The sequence below is a fragment of the Hemicordylus capensis genome, chromosome 4 (assembly GCF_027244095.1).
Source record: "Hemicordylus capensis ecotype Gifberg chromosome 4, rHemCap1.1.pri, whole genome shotgun sequence".
Classification (NCBI taxonomy): Eukaryota; Metazoa; Chordata; class Lepidosauria; order Squamata; family Cordylidae; genus Hemicordylus; species Hemicordylus capensis.
In genome coordinates, this window is record NC_069660.1 from 44,139,880 (window position 1) to 44,159,020 (window position 19,141).

The 19,141-nt window shown below is 44.0% G+C and overlaps 1 protein-coding gene across 2 annotated transcripts in view; it reads right to left on the bottom strand.

The window, feature by feature from the left end:
* Positions 1-1,497: 1,497 nt before the first annotated feature.
* MYL9 (myosin light chain 9) overlaps positions 1,498-19,141 on the bottom strand; it is a 37,644-nt gene continuing 20,000 nt past the window's right edge. The window contains exons 2-4 of one of the 2 annotated variants that reach the window (XM_053248199.1): positions 15,962-16,168; positions 5,429-5,590; positions 1,498-3,229 (exon numbers count right to left, since the gene is read on the bottom strand). In XM_053248199.1, the coding sequence (XP_053104174.1) occupies positions 3,051-3,229; positions 5,429-5,590; positions 15,962-16,145 (525 nt within the window). In that variant the 5' untranslated portion in view covers positions 16,146-16,168 and the 3' untranslated portion in view covers positions 1,498-3,050. Of the gene's footprint in view, positions 3,230-5,428; positions 5,591-15,961; positions 16,192-19,141 lie in introns of both variants that reach the window. The other variant, XM_053248200.1, reaches the window with a different exon arrangement.

Consider the following 19,141-nt stretch of genomic DNA (forward strand, 5'->3'; position numbering starts at 1 on the left):
ACCAGATCAAATCAGTTATTCTCACTAATAATGAAATAAAGGTGATGTTCATGCGCTTCAGCTGCTGCCTCCCTACCAGAGTACTCTGTGGTTCTGGTGGGCTGCTAGGACTGCCAACAGTCCCATATTGGGAACGTTAACAGCCATCAATGATTGTCTATCTTGCCATTCTCCTGGTATCAGGATCATGAAAATCATGCAAGTGATGATTACTAGATAGTGCTTGTGTGTGAAACCTATCATTGCTGGCTAACAACAACTCAGCTAACCATGGTTATATTATACCAATTTGAGTTCAACTGAAATAACTGAATTTGCAGCTGCTCCCTGGAGGTGATGGCATCAAGAAACAATAATAGCTTCAATGTCACACAAGCAGAGGAGAAGCACTGCTACTTAGGCCCCTGATTACCCGCACATATTCCCTCTCTATGTCTCTTATTCTGGCAATGCAATGTTGGCAACCCTGTCTTGAAGGCTCAGTCTGCCTTTGCTAAGCACAGTCCCAACATCTATACTCTTGTCCTTTTGCCCATATCTTGGTCATGCAGGAGAACATCTAGCCTAAGGGGAAGTGCATGATAAGAGAAGGATCCTTGGAATAGGGTGCTAAAGAACTTTTTGTTCCTGTGAGAATGCACTCCTGTGAGAATGAGGCCGTAGGTAAAGCCATTTGTCCTTTAGCCTTTGCTCAATGCAAAATATGGTTCCTGTTCAAAACTAGTTGCTGACCAGAGAGTCGGAGTGCTTGTCACATGCTATGGAAAATGTCAGATATACATCCTGATCCTAAAGACATTGGCCACACAGATAAAGCTGGGTGTATCTAAGACTAGGGATATGCAGAAACTGGTTCGGTGGCCCTTTTACGGACTGCTGAACCAGTTCAGATGTCCGGCATTTGAGCTGGTTCAGAGGTGGGGGGTTTCTTTAAGGCACAGGGAGGGTGTTCTTACCTCCCCCACCACAATTCCTCCTCTGGCACTCGCCTCCCCACAAAATTGCTGCGGTGGGGCTGCAGCGTACTTCCTTGCAGCCCCAGTCAGCATACTACTGGAAGTGGCTGATGCGCTTGCCCACAGCAAAGATATGGGGGAGAGCATTGGAGGAGAAAATGTGGCAGGGGAAGTAAGAGCACCTTCCCTGCGCCTTAGAAACCTCCCCCTGCCTCCCGAACATGTTTGTGCACATCCCTAGTATCAAACCCAGTGTTATTTAAATGCTTGACTGAAGTCTTATTAATTTCATTAAGACCTGGGTATTTCCGATTCTCCTTAGATTAGACAGCCATGCAAAATGGGTGCATTGTTAGACATGATGATGTAACATCTCTAGCTTTTCTCTTTGGAGCCTACTGTACAGTTCAGGCATGTAAAGTAAAGACTGGATGAAGGGCCCAAATGAAGTTTTATTCCATTCCCAAAGGCGATCTTATCCCATGTTAAAATGCCTACATAAAAAGTGCTAAATGGGCCAAATAATGAAGGAAGTCACGTATAGGATGGAAACAGATTTGTATTATACTCCTTAAATCTGCAATTACATTTTTTCTCTTAAGTCACAAATCTTTGGTCTGATTGTCAACAAACAATATACAGGCGACATCCTTATCGTATTGATTTAAAAACCAGCAGGGATGGCTATAGGTAGTCTGTAATATTGTATCTTTAATCATCAAAAGGGAATAATTGGAGCAAGTTATTTGGAAACAAACACATTTTCTGCTGGTTAGATGCAGGCAAGAGAGGCAAGTTGTTGTGTTTGTGTTCCTCTGGCTCAATCTTTTTTCAGGTAGCCAGTAAGAAATATACTGGGTTTGGGTCCCAAGTGGAGTGTGTGGGATAGGACCTCAAACTTAGTTTTCTAATAATCTTATTTTTAGCCAGCTCTAAGGCCCCACTGGTATGTTTCCCAGACTATGGGAAACACCTCTATCAGGCAGCAGTGATATAGGAAGATGCTGAAAGGCATCATCTCATACTGTGTAGGAGGAGGCAATGGTAAACCCCTCCTGTATTCTACCAAAGACAACCACAGGGCTCTGTGGTTGCCAGGAGTCAAAACCGACTTGACAGCACACTTTACCTTTAAGGACTAAGTGCTAAGAGGTTTGAGCATTCAGGTGTATGTGGCATGAAATGCAAAATAAAGGGCAAGTCCATCTTGGTTGCACATGAATGGATGTGTGTGAGAAGGGTCAAACATGCCTTGCACGTCCTCAAAGGAAAAAGTGTCCTTTGTGCACAAAGTATCACAAGTGAGAACAGAGCATGCCTGTCAGGTGGGATAGATAACCCCAAATCTGGACTGCCTCCCAGTGAGCTTTGAACAAGTTTAGTATATTTTTTGAGGAGGAAGCAGCTTCAACTGGGATGAAGGCCAACATGGTCCAGCACATAAGAATTTAGATTTAAATTCTGAGGGACCTGGGTCCAAGTTCCACTTATATAGTTATTGTGTGGTTTGGGGGAAATATTTGTCCCAGCTATAAAATGGGAATAAGATAGTCCAACCTCGTAGAGTTATTGGGGGATGGGGGACGGACAATAAAAATTGTAAGTTGCTTTGCAAATTTAAAAGTGCAGTATAAGTGATAAATAGTAATAACAACAGACATCAATTATCTAGATAAAGATTCAAGTGGCTATCCCAGCAGAGCCCTTAAATTCAATGCTGGATGGTTTTATGTAACAAATGGACAGTGTCAGAGGGCTCTGAGTCCAGAATGTCTCTTCTAACTCCCTCTGCAGAGCATCTAAATGTTTGTAATTAGAAATTTTGGAGAGGGGAGATCACAAAAGTATCTTACTCCCTGAGACCTATGGAGTCAAGGAGCAGCTTAACAAAGGCTCTGTACCGGTGTGTGTGTGTGTGTGTGAACATGCAACAAGCTTATCATTCCTTGAGGTCAGGGCTAGCTCTGCTGAAATATTTCAGAGCAATTCTCTTTCAGGTTAGGCCACTCTGACACTGGGCCATGGCAGCAGGGATCTTCAGGGAGGAGCAAGGGAACTGGGACAGAAACAGGGCAACTGGGGAGTTGGAATATCTTAGTTCTCATCATCTTTGTCTTTGGCTCCATGCTTCAGGATGCGGGTGAACTCCACGTAGTTAAAGTTGCCTTTCTTGTCAATGGGGGCTTCTCGATACATCTCATCGACTTCCTCATCTGTGAATCTGTCGCCCATGGTGGTGAGCAGTTCACGCAAGTGGTCTTCGTGAATGAAGCCTGTGTTGGAAAGAAGAGGTAGTAGAAGAAGAAATAGTCTAGATGAATCAGAGGCGTATCTCGGGAAAATAGCGCCTAGGGCAAACACTGAAATTGCGCCCCCTGTCCAAGCATCTGACACCCATCTTTCAGATAACTTTACCATAATATCAGCTGAAAAATACAAGTCAAGCTCGTTAATCTTTTAATATTTCAAAAAATATTTAGCAGTGGACGTAGACCACTGACCAAAAAATGCTGGAAAACTACAAATTTCAGTATGCTGGGGCTCATGAAATACCCAAATACTATGTGGAGGTGTACTTGGAAAACTAAACAGAAGTGCCTGTCTAATTCTCTACTATGCATTGTAGCATCACTGTTACATAAGTTTTAAAAATCAATGGAGAATTTGACTTTTCCCAGATACTCTGAAAATAATTAAAGGATATGCAGAGTAAACTGTGTCACTGCTTGGAATATATTCAAGTATTTCAGAAAGACAGTTAAAATGAGAGAAAGAGAGCAAGAAACTCCCAGTGGGCCTTAGTACTAAGGATTTCACACTCATTAAAGGACAAACTCATCATTAATAGCCACATTATTAAGACATCACATTTAACTCACTTATCACAAGAAGCAAAGTAAGAGCAGATGAATACAATCCTAGCTCATAAGCTTCAGCTCAGTATTCACAAGCCCTGATTCTCTGTACAGAGTGCCAAACTAAATATGTGTACAGTGACTTATATTATTATTTTTTAATTTTGCATACCTGTAGCCCCTTCGGGGGGCTTCCTAAAGGCTGTGGGGGGGTCTGGAAAGGTTCCCCCTCCCCCCGCTGGCCTCTAGGGCCTCGCAGGGACCATTTGAGCATGTGCGGTGGCCATTAATTTTTTTTTTTAAATGGCTGCTAAAAACAAAATGGCCACCATGCATGCTCAAATGGCCTCTGCGAGGCCTGGCCTGGCCTAGGGCCTCACAGAGGCCATTTGAGCATGTGTGGTGGCCATTTTGTTTTCAGTGGCCATTTAAATTTTTTTTTTAATTTTGGAAAATGGCACCCCCTTCAAGTGGCGCCCAGGGCATGTGCCCTGCCTGCCCTACCCTAGATACGCCCCTGAGATGAAAGCAGGGTCACTTCCAAGGAAGCCCTCTTATAAGTCAATAAGTGGGTACTTCAGATGCTGTATTTTGAGTGCCATGAACAATTTTTTACTGAGTTGTATTCTATATCCCCTGGGAAATTATCCTGTGCAAACCCCATTGAAATGTAATTTGTCTTCTGATTCATCTATAGTAGACCATGCAACTATACTCCCTTGGGGATGATCCAGAGCTCAGTGGTAGAGCATATGCATTGTGCTCTAACCAAACCCTAACTGTGTGGTGACTACTTGGCTCCGGGCCTTCTCTGTGATTGCCCCAGGGCTCTGTCTAGAATGCACTCCCTGTCAAAAAGGGAGCTGGTCTTGTGGTAGCAAGCATGACTTGTCCTGTTTGCTAAGCAGGGTTTGCCCTGGTTTGCATTTGAATGGGAGACTACGAGGTGAGTCTCACAATCAGTGAGACTCGCCGGGAAGGGGTTTGCGGGGAGAGCAGGCTTAGCCCACATGACTGCCAGCTCCGTCATGGAGACGGCGGGGGTTGCGGGGATTGGAGGCCACGCGGCCCCCAGAAGCTCCAGGATGCAGAGACCCCTAGGGCTGGGAGGCTTGTTTCAGCCTCCTTGCAAGGGTCTCCTCGTGTGTTGTTGCGGTGCGGAGCCACACCGTGGCAACACACAATAAAAAAGACAGGGTTAGTGGAGCGCTCATTCCGCTAACCTCATCTAAGAGGAGGGGGCATTAGGAGGGTTTGCTGCCGGGAGCCGCACGGCTCCTGTGGCAGCAGACAATTGGGCAAAAAGCAGGCTAGGCTCCCTTAGCCCGCTTTTGCCCGATCATGAGAATCTCCTCTACATGTGTGAGCACTGTAAGATATTCCACTAGAAGATATTCCCAGATGGGGCCACTCTGGGAAGAGTGTCTGCATTCTTGCATGCAGAAGGTTCCAAGTTCCCTCCCTTGCCTAAGACCACCTAATGAGTTCATGCGGGAGGCTAGATTCAAGCTAAATCTATCCACTATGGTCTCAAATATTCATCAATTGCTTCTATTCCCTGCTATAGTTTAATTCAGCATTTCCAGCTGCAACTGAGTAAATTTGCACAGAACATACCTGTGACCTCTTCATCAAAACAGGCAAAAGCGTTGCGGATGACATCTTCGGGGTCAGTGCCATTCAGCTTCTCTCCAAACATGGTGAGGAACATGGTGAAGTTGATGGGCCCGGGTGCTTCACTCATCATGCCCTCCAAGTACTCATCGGTAGGGTTTTTCCCTGAAAATGCAGTCAGTTGAGAAATTAGGCTTTATGTTTCAGTGGCCTGGCCGGGCCAAGCTTTTCAACTGAAACTTGGTGCTGAAGCATTATAACATGTGGCCATTGCATTGTGTTCTCTTTCTGGGACTGGACAAAACAAAGGATGAGACATTCATTATTTATTTGTTTATTTTTATTTATTTATTTTTACATTTATATCCCGCACTTCCTCCAAGGAGCCTAGAGGTTGAGAGTACATGGTTATGAATCACCCAGCAAGACAGCAACAAACATGAGAAGAAGGCCCATAATTGTCCCATAAGGCCCATGATTGTCCCAGATCATCATCAGTATGACCCTAGGAGGAAAATGCACAGCTGAATGGAAGTTTTATTGGCTGGTGATCTTGAAGTGTGTGTTTGACTTCTGTGCCAAAAAGAGGAGCTAGAACCATTTGTTAAAAGCTACTGGTGAATAAAGACTGACTGCTTTTCTGTTGGGCCATTACTAAAGGCTGCTTTTGTCCCAAGACTATTGCATTCTTGTTGTGCTAATGATTTTGCTTCCTCTATTACGTAGCTTGATTTATTTGCTTGAGTTACCTAGACTCATGTTCAATGGACACTTTTTCTGTGATGCAGCAGCCTTTTGGGCTTTACTGTGTATGAGACTGAATTGTGTGTCTTTCCCTCTAAGCTTTGTTTTTGTGTTTTTGTTTAAATGCAGTTGTGAAAGTGGCAAGTTGTCTCTGGGGACCCACAAGAAGTCCTAAACTTCCTTTCACCTCCTGTGGTTTTCTATTGAAAAACCACTCCGTAGCCTTTTTCCCGGGGGGGGGGGGGCATAATAAGTAACATTTTTAAATAAAAAGTCTCTGCAATGGAGGGCTAACCTTGTGCTAGTTACTTAACTCTCATTCTCAAAAAATAGTATTAACTGGTACAGTGTTAGAGTTCTTTGCTCCCATCCCTGATCTACAATAACTCAGGGTTGTACTTGCATATTCAAGTTAAAGTTTGCTCATGTGGTACAGTAGGCAAGTGGTGTGGTCCCTTAAGCCATCATTTTACATCTGACTCCACCCTCACCATTATTTTGCTCCTGGATCTGGTTGGTGGGTGCTGGGGCTCTACAATTTACTTTCTTACTTGTATGCCTTGCTTTTCCTGCAAGAATGCCAGAGTGGTGTCCATGGTTATGTTTATCCTCTCAACAACCTTGTAAGGTAGGTTGTGCTGAGATAAGTGACTGAGCCAGAGTCACCCAGTGAGTTTCATGGCTGAGTGAGGATTTGAACTTGGGTTTTCTCAGTCCTAGAGGCGAGTCTCACGATCAGTGAGACTTGCTGAAAGGAGGTCTGTGGGGAGAGCGTAGACCGCTCTCCTCACAGATGATCAAGGCAGCAGCCCTGGGCAGCTGGATCGGCTGTCCACACGACTGCCAGCTCTGTCACGGAGCTGGCGGGGGCTCTGGGGATCAGGCGCCACACGGCCCCCGGAGGTTCCAGGATGCTCCTCGTGAGCGCGCAGGGCATGCTGGAGAGACCCCCGAGCCCAGAAGGCTGCTTGTAGCCTCCCGTCGGGGGTCTCCTCGTATGTTGCCGTGCCGTAGAGCTGCGCTGAGGCAATACATGATCAAAAAAATGCAGTTAACAGAGCGCTCACTCGTTAACCTCGTTTTAGGTGAGGGCTACTTAAGCGGGTTACTCGCTTTGAGGAAATTGGGCTTGTCTGTGAGCCCAGTGGTTCTCACGCTCGCCCAAAAGCGGGCTAGGCTGCCTTAGCCCACTTTTGGCCGACCGTGAGAACAGCTTCCTAGTCTAACACTCCAACCACTGCATCACGTAGTCTCAGAGTAGATCCACAAGCCCAGAGTTTACCCACCCTTACCAATGAAGGTATCCCTTCTAACTCCATGATAATGTGCATTTCTAGACTTTTCCACTTAGTTCAGAAATGTTGGAAGGGCTCAAATAGTTTTGAGCCCTTCCAAACTTCCATAATTTGTTTTAATTGTGTTTTTAATAGTTTTGACATTTTAAATTTTAATTGTAACATTTTAATCTTTTTATCTGTTTTTATTAAGAGACTTATGCTTTGGGCAGTATATAAATGTTTTAAATAAATAAATAAATAAAATAGGCTGTTCAGTCCTGGATGGGCCCACTTAAGTCTTGTGTGGTCTCCTTTCTCCTCCACTAAAACCTTCATGCCTAAAAGAAATGTGCTCCAAATACACAAAGAGTACCTATTCAGAATATCATAACAACTAAGATAGAACTAATTTGGGTTAAGTGCTCCTGAGTTGTTTAAGAGCATAAGACGTGTCTTGTTGGACCAGGTCAAACTTTCATCTGGTCTGTCATTCTCTGAAAAACTTCCAGCAATCTCCAGGCACTGGGTAGTCCACTAGGAACAGGCCAATAGTCTACCAGTAGACTATAGTCTATCTTCTGTCCATCCTGCACCTTGTCCAACCCCTCTGCCATAGTACAGGATCAACATCTACTCTCACCAGCCCCTTAACAGTTCAAGGACAAAAGTGGACAGAAATAATAGCCAACAGAAAGCCTATTTTTTACTTTTTCATATGTATCTACACACTCTGATAGCAGCAGGCGCGTAACAATGATAGGGCAAGGGGAGACAGTTGTCTGGGGGCCCCACTGCCTGGAGGGGCACCCCAGAGGCACCTCACGTGACTCCCCATTGCCCCCTGCCCAGCCCCATAGCCTCTCACCCACTTGCCCTCTTCGCCGTCTCTCCAGCTTGTTCTCCTGGCTGGCAATCGAGGCAGCAGACAAGCTGCAAAGAGCTCCTTTTCTCCCACCTCTCAGCTGATCGGCGGGTGGGCGGGGCTTCCACGGAGGTCTGGTGTAGGCCTCTGTGAAGCCTGAACTCCAGTAGGGCCCAAGCCAGCCAGGAAGGAGGAGGCAGCCAGAGAGGCCACCACTGGTCTCTGCAGCAGAAGACCCCCTGCTGCCAGGTAGAGTGTGAACTCCTTTTTGTGGTTACCTTCCCACCCCCCCACCCGGATATATAGGGATCTGCTTGCCATAGGGCTTTGATATGGCGGGGGGAGGGACTGAGAAGTCTCTGAATATTTATTTTTAAACAGCTTGGAAAATTTGCTGGCTTAAAAAAAAACTATCTAAAAAGTCCTATAAGTGGCTTGTTTCATGGCAGAAAATTACAAAAACTTCTGGAAGAAACAGTATTATATTTATTTTATTCATTCATTTATAAATGCACTTATGTTCAAGATGTTTTGTAACCCAGAAGGTCTGAGTGAGAACTGTGAAGCATGTCTTCTGCTTTTATTTTATTTTATTTTTCTTGTGTGTGAACTGCTCCCCAATAACTTGCAGGGACTTCAGGGTAAATCTGGCCAACATGTGAATGCAGCACCTCCATTCCAGAGGAGATGTGTGTTAAAGGGCTTTAAAAGCCTCCTGTGAAAAACCTCCTGGAATCGAACTTGACTGAATTTGTTCAGAATTCTGAGAAAACAAACATAGGTTCACCCTGCATGGTTGAAAGGCTCCTTGGCTAATCTGCAGCGAGGGGCCCATTTTAATCATTCATCTTTTTAGTGTGTTCTAGGCATTAAAAGTAAAACAAATGTATAGTACTCAATGTATATCACTATATATTGTGACGTGTGCGTGTGTGTATTCAGTGAAATGTATTTCCAGGCAGCATACTTATTTTGGAATATCAGACTTAAATCCTTGGGGGCCTGCGGTGTGTGGAGGCCCTGGACTTTGAGTGGGGGGCCCCCATTTTAAAATCTTGTCTCTGGGCCCACTCCAACCTTGCTACGCCCCTGGATAGCAGCCTATGTTGGTAGAGATTGAGAAGGCATAAACAGAACTTGGAATCATCCACTAATTTGACTTGAAGTGGGGAATCATTTCTGGGTTTCTGACTCCAAACAATAATACTGAATAGCCCACATACATACAGTGCAGTGTTAGGCAGGTGATAGTGCTACCACACACAAGAGCACTATTGCAAAAATTGTGCTATGGCTGCACCGTTGCGCAACTGAATTAACACAATTTTTCAGCAGTTGTGCAAGAGCGCTCTTGCGTAATGACATCAACACTGTTTCCAACCCACACAACAACATGAGTGGTAGTGCTGCCATTTGCCTAACTCTGCGCTGCACATGGGCCGGTATAATTTTCAAGGGAAATTACTTGGAAACAGCTTCGTTCCCCAGCATCCTTTCAACTGTGGCAGATACTCCAGAGAGTATGGAGAAACCTCCAAATCATACGATAACTGAGTCCCATGAACATATGAATGGTTGTAGATATTTCATTTTTTAACATTTATTTATTTATTTATTATATTTGTGCACCGCCCCTAACGTATGTCTCTGGGTGGTTTACAAAAATACAAAACAAACATTAAAACAATTTAAAACCACAGTTCTAGTTAAAAAGCTAGATTTGAGGATACTGACTCCTATATGTGATCCTATATGTGAACAATTCCATTCCTGTTTCTCCAAAATTCACTGCTAGTCTGACTGTAGCTGAACCTGCTGTTCGAACTTTATGGCATCTCTAACATAGACTGATACTCTTGTTTGCTTACAAGAGGTGGTTAGTAGTAACTTGGATAACAGAATTTCTTAGAAATAAATCAGAACGATGGGAAGTAAGCTTAAGCATATATAGCATGCAGATCAGCTGGCTTGACTATCTCCTACTAATGTGAAGTGCACTCCATTCTTAAAGGGATTTGCAATAGAAACCCAAAATCTAAACATTAAACTGTAGCACAGCTAAACTAGGCCAATAAAAATCCCCGTGACCTCATTCTCGTAGACAAAAGTGAATAGGCCCTTTGCTTATGTATGGGGACAGTTTCCCAGGAGCTGCCCCATAAATTGCCCATAAAATCAGATCCAGGGGATATAACTTGGGGGACCAGCATTATTTGTCAGAATGCAAGGTCGGAGTGGGGGATACCTTGGGGGGTGGGGGGAAAGACCAAGTCGGTCACTAATTTATGTGGGAAGAAATTCCAGTCTGCTCAAGGTTAACATGTGCATGCAGGATCTCCATTTTTGGGGTCAGCTACTTCTGAATTGCTCATTTGGCTCAACATTAAATCCGTAAAAACCCTCACTTCTGCTCTGTCTTCAAGTGTATAACTGAGTGCCCTCTAGTGGTCCAATGTACAAATGCAATCCTTTATATATGCCCTTAGGCATAAAAATATGTATGTTCATCTCTACCATCCGATCCTCCTCCTCCTGAATCCTCCCCACTTTTTCAGACATTTCACACAATCATTTTTCTTGCTGTTATCCTGTTGCTTTTTTCTGTCAAGCTAAGTTGAATTTGCCTGCCTTGGAATGGTCTTGGGAATGGTTCAGCTAGTGTCCAGAATGCATGTTGATCTTTGTAATCTGAATATTCACATGGGGCCCTTTCACCTTTCATAGTCTTGAGTCAATCTGGGCTGACTTTAAGCTCTTCTACCACAAGCTGAGTGTGCTTTTATAGGTAATTCTCATGTAATTACAACCAAACCCTATTAGGCATAATAGAACTTCCATGTTTGTTTGTTTTTAAACACACACACACCCCAATTATATCCTGCTCTCCCTCCAAGGAGCCCAGCGCAGAGTACATGGTTATGTTTATGTTTAGGTGTAACAACCCTGTGATGTAGGTTAAACTGGGGTATAAGTTACTAGCCCAGAGTTAACTAGTGAGTTTCATAGCTGAATGAGGATTTGAACTCGGCTCTCTGCCGCAGACCTAGTCCAACACTCTAACCCCTACACCATGCTGCCTCTCTGTTTAAAGGCAATATATCTTCAATGTATCTGCTTTGGGAGGAACTCATCCTCAAAAGGATTCTCTCTGGGTTTTCTGCTCAGGGAGTTCTGGACTTTTCAGTCAGAATATTAACGAGTGATGCTAATATAGTCCAGTATACTTTGGACAAGTTTATCTTTTAAAGGGTTTTTTCACAGCTTGCATGTTTGCACAGAAAACTATGAAACTGCATTTAAAAATACAAATAATATAAAGCAGTCATTTGCGCGATGTTTTTTGCATTGGGGGTTTGGCTATGGGGCGTGGCTGCTGGGGTGAGTATGGCTACAGGGTGGGGCTCCTAGGGTGGGTGTAGTTATGTGGGTTGGCATGGTGAGCGCCTGCACTTCTGAATTTGTGACTACATAAGGTTGCCATATTTTGGCTTTCCAAATCCAAATGCCTAATTTGCATATTATGTAAACTGGCTTGAAAATAATTTTTGCACAGAATAGGGATGTGCATCCCTCTGAACCGGTCCAGATGGGCACGGGGGGCGTTGTAGCTTTAAGGGTGGGGGGGTAGTACATTACCCCCCCGCCGCTCTTCCCTCTCTGGCGCTGTAGTTTTTGTAAAAGTTCCTGGGGCGGCAGCGTTCCTCCCTGCCGCCCCTGGCCCCGTCGTTAGCCCTCCAGTGCTCCAGTAGGCTACATGCATGCACCCGTTCTGGTGCGCGTGCGCACTCGCCGCCGCGCGCGCTCCGTACGCATCACACGTCGACGGGTGTTCCATAACTTTGATTCTACAAGGGTTAGATCTTAGCTTTTTTATTTTTTATTTTTATTTTTTAAATGAAAGCTGAAATGCAGGTGAATCTGGGTGGGCTAAGCAATCTGGGTGAGATGCTTAAAATCTAAAATTTTGGGGAGCATGACTACTACACTGGCTCTCAGAGCATATGGTGGCTGCCTGTTTGGGGAAACAAAATGGCTAGCCTCTAGTGGACTAAACTAGATGGTCCTGAGTCTGATCTCAAGGGAATTCATATGTTTGAACATTTTGGTTGTGTGAAAGCAGGCTCTACATACTGAGCCTGATATGGATTAACATTTAGCACTTGATCATGACAGTTCAAAGAGAGAAGATGTGATCAAATGCAAATCCTGAAACTCATCCAGACACTGAAAGTTAATGTGTAGTGTTGGCTTTCTGATAGCCAGCTCTGCTTCAGGCAGTGTGTCTAAAAGTCCTTCTAGTCTGACTTGGAATCATGGTGTAAAGGATTATGTAGATATGTCCTTATCAAGCCATGCAAATGAGTCATGGCTGATTCAACATGTGCTAATTCTCCTTGGTTTCAGTGAAACTCAATGAAAGTTTGGAGGCAAAAACAGAATTGAACACTGGTCCTGTGAAGCAAAATAAACCTATCACTTTGTTGGATTGGGGTTTCTCCTGAAGCAACATACTACAAGGAGTAACGATTCATGAAGCCTGTTCATATGATCCTAAATAGGCTTGGAGGGGTGCCCAGCGCAGCCAGGGCAAGAGAGCTGTGCATGCTCCTGATCCACATTCATGTAAACTCAAAAAAGCAAGGTAGAAGGAAGGGAGAGTAATTGTGTGGGAGGCGGGAGCTAAGTAGGATGGGCACACCCTACCCAGATTCCGTCCCCAGCATCTTACCAAGGATGGATGAAAAGCTGATCTACCCAGCTCCTGCCTTCCAAATGATCCCTCTCCCCTTCTCCAACGTTATATTTGGAGTTTACATGACCATGGATTGGGAGCATGCACAGCTCTCCTACCCTGGCTGAGTACTCCTCAGACTCTATTTAGGGTCATGTGAGCAGCCTTACTACATATTAAGAGAGGAAGCCGAGCCACACAACCTGAAACTTTAGAGGCAAAGGCTTTGGGTGGAGAGCATGGCAAACCTCACACCTCTCAAGAAGCCTGAGGGCTGGTCTGACCTTTTTGTTTTCATTTTTTTGCAGGGTCAAATGCTAAACAAGGCAGTCCAACCTGGCCTGGAGTGAAGCTCAGAAACCTGCAGCTTTTGGCAAACTCTGCCCAGCTCGGATTCATTTGCATATGTAAAGAGTTTCCACACCCTTCCTCATCTAGTGCCTTTTCAGATTGTCTGTTTCCTTTTTAAATCATTGTCTGAGAGCTAGTGGGGGATGAGGGGGAGGGGAGGGGAGGGGAGGGAAGGGAAACAAAGCTGGCCATGTGAGACTGGGACCAATACACCTTTAATTACGTTGATGCAAGACACACTTAACTTATCTTTAAAAGACTGCCTGGTCCAGCTACCATATCCTCTCACCTCTGGCATACTGCAGAGAAGAGACACTTCTCTGTGCCCAGCAGGGTCCTAACTTTGCCCCAAAGCTGGTGAGGGAGGATGGTGACTCTATATTAAAAGGTATTTGTACCTTCACTGTCAGGTGAGAATTCAACCCAATTTGTTCAAAGCATTATTGTTAATAGGAATTTGGCACCCAATACCACTACATTTTTTTAATCTCACCTTTCTTTCAAGGCAGTGTACTTGGTCTCTGCATCCCCACCCATGGTGCCCTCAAAACAACCTTGTGAGGTAGGTCTTGTGGGTAGCAAGCATGACTTGTCCCCTTAGCTAAGCAGGGTCCACCCTGGTTGCATATGAATGGGAGACTTGATGTGTGAGCACTGTAAGATATTCCCCTCAGGGGATGAATCCGCTCTGGGAAGAGCAGAAGGTTCCAAGTTCCCTCCCTGCTTCTCCAAGATAGGGCTGAGAGAGATTCCTGCCTGCAACCTTGGAGAAGCCGCTGCTAGTCTGTGCAGACAATAGTGAGCTAGATGGACCTAGGGGCTGACTCAGTATATGGCAGCTTCCTAGCTTCCTAGTTAGGCTGAGACCTGAGAGAGAGAAAGTGATCCACAACCACCCAGTTTTGAGCAGAGATCTGAACCTGGGACTCCCCAGTCCTAGTCCAACTCCTGAACTACTACACTACATTACATTGGCACATATAATGTAGGCATTCTTTTCCAGGGATTTGGAGTGCATTGGATGCCTGTAAGATGACCATGTTCTCAGTTTTCCTGAGATGCAGACAGAAGTTGTGCAGGGCTGTCCTGTATGTCAAATGGAGACTGGTGTCAATATAAGCTTTTTCCCCTTTGCATGTGCAAGGGGACAATCTGGATCAGAACTGTGGCAGGGGGTAGTGTTAAAGCCACTGACCTTCCGCACTGTGGTCCCAGTCCACAAGGACCCTAGCTAATTCTGCTGCTGGTGCTTACAAAGGAAAATTAGACGTGTCAGGGCCAGTGAACCTTTGAACATCCCATGTAGTTTGGTTCTAAGAACCGGAGCGTCTATTGCAGGAGTGGTCAACCAGAGGTTGTCCAGCTACTGTGAGATTACAACTCCCATCATACCTGGCTGCAGTTGGCTGGGAATGACAGGAGTTGGGCTCCACCAACAGCTGGACAGTTGCAGGTTAGCCACTTTTGCTCTACTATATTGAGTCACCCTATCTGCCATTAGTACTGCAACATTTAATTGATTGATTTGATTAATTGATTTTGCAGGTGGCAGGTATCATAAAAGATGCATTCCCCTTTCCTCACACATAGGAGAAGAATGCCTCCTCTAAAGGGATGCCTAGTGATACATGATATATCACATAGCATGCACCATTTTAAAACGAGAAAAACATGCTTTTTGCTTCAGAAATATAGTTTCCGCCCATATGCAAATTGTAATAAATAATCACTTGACTAAAACTCCCAATTAATTGACTAAGATTTCTCAAGCAATGTTCCTAGTGCAATCCTCTCTCCTGCTCCTCTCCTCCCCTGGGACTTATTCTTGTGCTTCTGGTGTGAGCCCAAGATGCCTCTATGCAGAGATGGCCAGGGCTAGGTGGGAGCCGAGGTGTGCTGACTGCATGCTGGAGAGACTTTAGGTGGGGACTGAGTGAGTGAATTTGCTACCTGGCAGGCTCTATGTGCCATGGGGATGAAGGGATATGGTAGCTTGCCTTCTGAAAAGCCTGATATAGGCCCTTAAAGGGCTCCTTTAAGGGAAACAGAGCCCGTTTGAGCCCCTGCATCATCCTGGAAGGCATGCACAGAGTGCTGCAAAGAGTAGCCCTTCCCAGCACTTTCCCCATCGAGCTCTTAAGAGGGGGTTTCATCTCTCTTAAGGTCTTCCCAGCACCGAGAAAGGCATAGTACTGTGTGGAGGTCAGGACAGTGGGAAATGGCTCTCACACTGAAGGGTGTGTTGTTGTTGTTGTTTGCTGTAGAGCGTAGCTAGGGGAGAGGGGGCCTGTGTTCACCCTGGTGGCCCCTCAGGAGCTCCAGGCCGTGTTCTTTGAAGCCTTTTGCTCTCAATTATAGCAACACCTCTGGTTCCAAGTTTCCTCCCTGGCATCACCAAGATAGGGCTTAGAGAGACTCTTGCCTGCAACCTTGGAGAAGCTGCTGCCAGTCTGTGCAGACAGTACTGAGCTAGATGGACCAATGGTCTGACTCAGTATAAGGCAGCTTCCTATGTCCCTATGTTGTTCCTATATCAGTTCACACTAACAGGAAACCACTTTGATTGTTACCAAGAGATGCCAGCATGTCGTGCAGATCCTCCTTGTCAATGAATCCGTCACGGTTTTGGTCGATCATATTGAAAGCCTCCTTGAACTCCTGAATTTGTGATTGGTCAAACATGGCAAAGACATTGGAGGTGGCACGCTGAGGACGCTTCTTGGTGGTCTTTGCCTTGGCTCGCTTGCTAGACATCTTGGCAGATGGGTTTTTTTGGCCTAGGAAACAAACAGTGATGTATCTGTAACAAGAGGAGACAGGAGGTATATACTACAACTACAACGAATATTTATATACTGCTCTTCAACCAAAGTTCACAAAGTGGCTTATATAGAATAATAAATAGTAAGGTGTTCCCCTGTCCCCAAAGGGCTCATAATTAAAAAGGCAGATACCAGCAATAGCCACTGGAGGGATGCTGTGCTGGGGTTGGACAGGGCCAGTTACTCTCCCCCTGCTAAATGTAAGAGAATCGCCACTTTAAAAGGTGTCTCTATACCCAATTAGGTGCAACAACTAGGAGCCCCTGTTCTCAGTTCTGTTTCCTGGTTTCTTGTGCAGTAGCGAATGTTTTAAGCAGTTGAACAGCTTTCCAGACATGCAACTTATTTGTGTATACCTGCCTGACTTGGTGTAGAGAAGAATTTGATTCAATTCTCAAATTAATTAACTGCCACATTAAGTTGTGATAGGGAAACAATGCAGTTGCACGAGAGGAGAGACATCCAGACTATTTTTTCTGGATCTCTTAGGAAGTGTTATGTTTCCACACTATTATAGACTTGCTCCTCAACCACTCACCAACATTTACATGTTAATGGGAGACATTTCTTGAACATTCCCCATTACACAGGTACAGAAACTTTGTCCTCCATTACATCTGGTCATCCTACAGTTTTAGCATTTCAAGTCTTGGATATTTCATTTGGCATGTTCAATGTTTGATGCCCTTATACTTCAAAGGTTTCTTAGGAGGTGGGGGTGGGGGCGGGGGTGGGGGGGCGTATTTTATAAATGCTATGTTTTGAACCTCATCCCCATAGAATTATTCTCTTAATATGCATGGTAAAGTCTGTTTAGTGAATTAAATATTCACATTGTGGTTGCTATATCAAAGACAATATAGGAATTAATTTCTAAACTTATAGTAATAGTGTTACATCTTGGTGGGATGGAGAACTGGGTGTTATCATTATTTATTCTGGATATTAGAAAGCAATAGGGGGGAAACAAGCCCCAATGAACTCTGGTACATCACAAGTACCAATTTTAATTGAATTTGGGGCTGCCGGGTCACTCAACTTTCCTACTTCTGTTTGTCTTTTTAATGGTTGTTTTTTGGTGGGGTTTTTTTTAGCTTTTTAAACTTTTTATTGGTTTTTACAATATCTTAACAATCCCGTTACATCTAATTAAGTAAATATTGACTTCCCGCTCACCAATCTGCACGATTCATTAACTATACAAGTCAACCATTGCTATAGTCATTCAAAGCATATATGCTACACATTGCCAACTCGATTTTACTCTACCCAACCTGCTATTATTATTACTAAATTCAGGGCCGGATTAAGCCAGTGCGGGGCCTGTAGCATATGTTATAAAGGGGCCCTAATTTTTTTTTTAAATGCACATAAATATTAAAACATAAATTATTTACTTGCTTAGTAAAGTAATTCAATTTTTTTCATTCGCTATATTTTGGAGTATGAGAGACCAAGCTACAAACTCACACTTACTACAACATCAGTGAACATTTATATACCGTTTTTCAATCAAAATTCTCAAAGTGGTTTACATAGAAAAATAAAGAGTGGATAGATGCTTCTCTGTCTCCAAAGAGCTCACACTCTAAAAAGAAAAATGTGGTAGGCACCAGTAACAGCCACTGCACAGATGCTGTGCTGGGCCTTCTCTTAAAAGGCACATTTAGCAGAAAAGGGATATTTTATCTAATATGGACCAAATAAAACAGGTAAAGTTTTAACTTTAATTCCCAGTTGGAAACTGGGCATGTGGGGCCCTCAAAAACACGGGGCCCGTAGCAAATGCTACATTTGCTACTACGTTAATCCGCCTCTGACTAAATTTCAAACCCTGCTGAAAAATCGATATTAGAAAAATAGTTCTTTAAGTATAGTAAGAATGGTTTCCAATCTTCTTTAAAACATTCCAAGTTTTCATCCCTTATCAGTAAGTTTTGCCATCTCAGCATATTCCAAAATTTTTATCAACCAATCTTCTTTTGAGGGCATTTCCTTGTCCTTCCATTTCTGCGCATATACTATTCTGGCCGCCGTGGTTGCATACATAAAAAATGTTAAGTTTCTTCTGGAAAACTCTCCTTGCGTTATTCCCAGCAGGAAGGATTCTGGCCTCTTAGGAAATGTCATTTAAAAAATTTTCTTCAACTCATTATATATCATATCCCAAAAGGCCTTTGCCTTCCCGCAAGACCACCACATATGAAAAAAAGTTCCTTCACAATGTCCACATTTCCAACATTTGTTTGGAACATTTTTATACATTAATGCTTTGTTTTTTGGTGTTTTATGTTTTTTCCCCTTCTGTTTATTACTCTGATTTTAAGGTTTTAAATGTAACTTTTATGGAATTTTATTGTATTTTAACTTTTGTAAAGTGCCTTGAGATGCATTATGAAAGTCTGTATAAAAACTGAACGATAAAAATTGAACGATAAATAAATTTACCTCACAACATCTCTGTGACATTGTTCATTTTGATTCCTGTTATTCAGCTATGTCTTGGAGCAGAAGAATAAGGTCCCATGAATGATTAAATCAGGGAGAGCAATCATGTGCACGTTGTAAACAGTTTCTTTCATGGCCACATCAATAGTTGTGAAAATACTGTGAGAGGTGGTTGGTTGGGTGAGTTACCCAGGAAGTTCCACAGGTACATCATATAGCCATGAAAACAGGGAAAGCCTATCCTTTTCCATTTCAACCTGTTGCGCAGTTATTAAAGGTACAAGAGCACAACCACAAAAATAGACGGCCATCCTACTCCGTGTTTCTCCCTTGCAGAGCAATCTTTTGCAAAATGACTCAGAGGTGAGTCCAACAGGGCTGCTTAGCCCTGCTTAGTAACTGCAGGATGGCAGCCTAAATCTCTGCTTTCGGAGGAGAAAAGTTCTGCATTCAGAAACTCCTGACAGTTCCCACTATGAG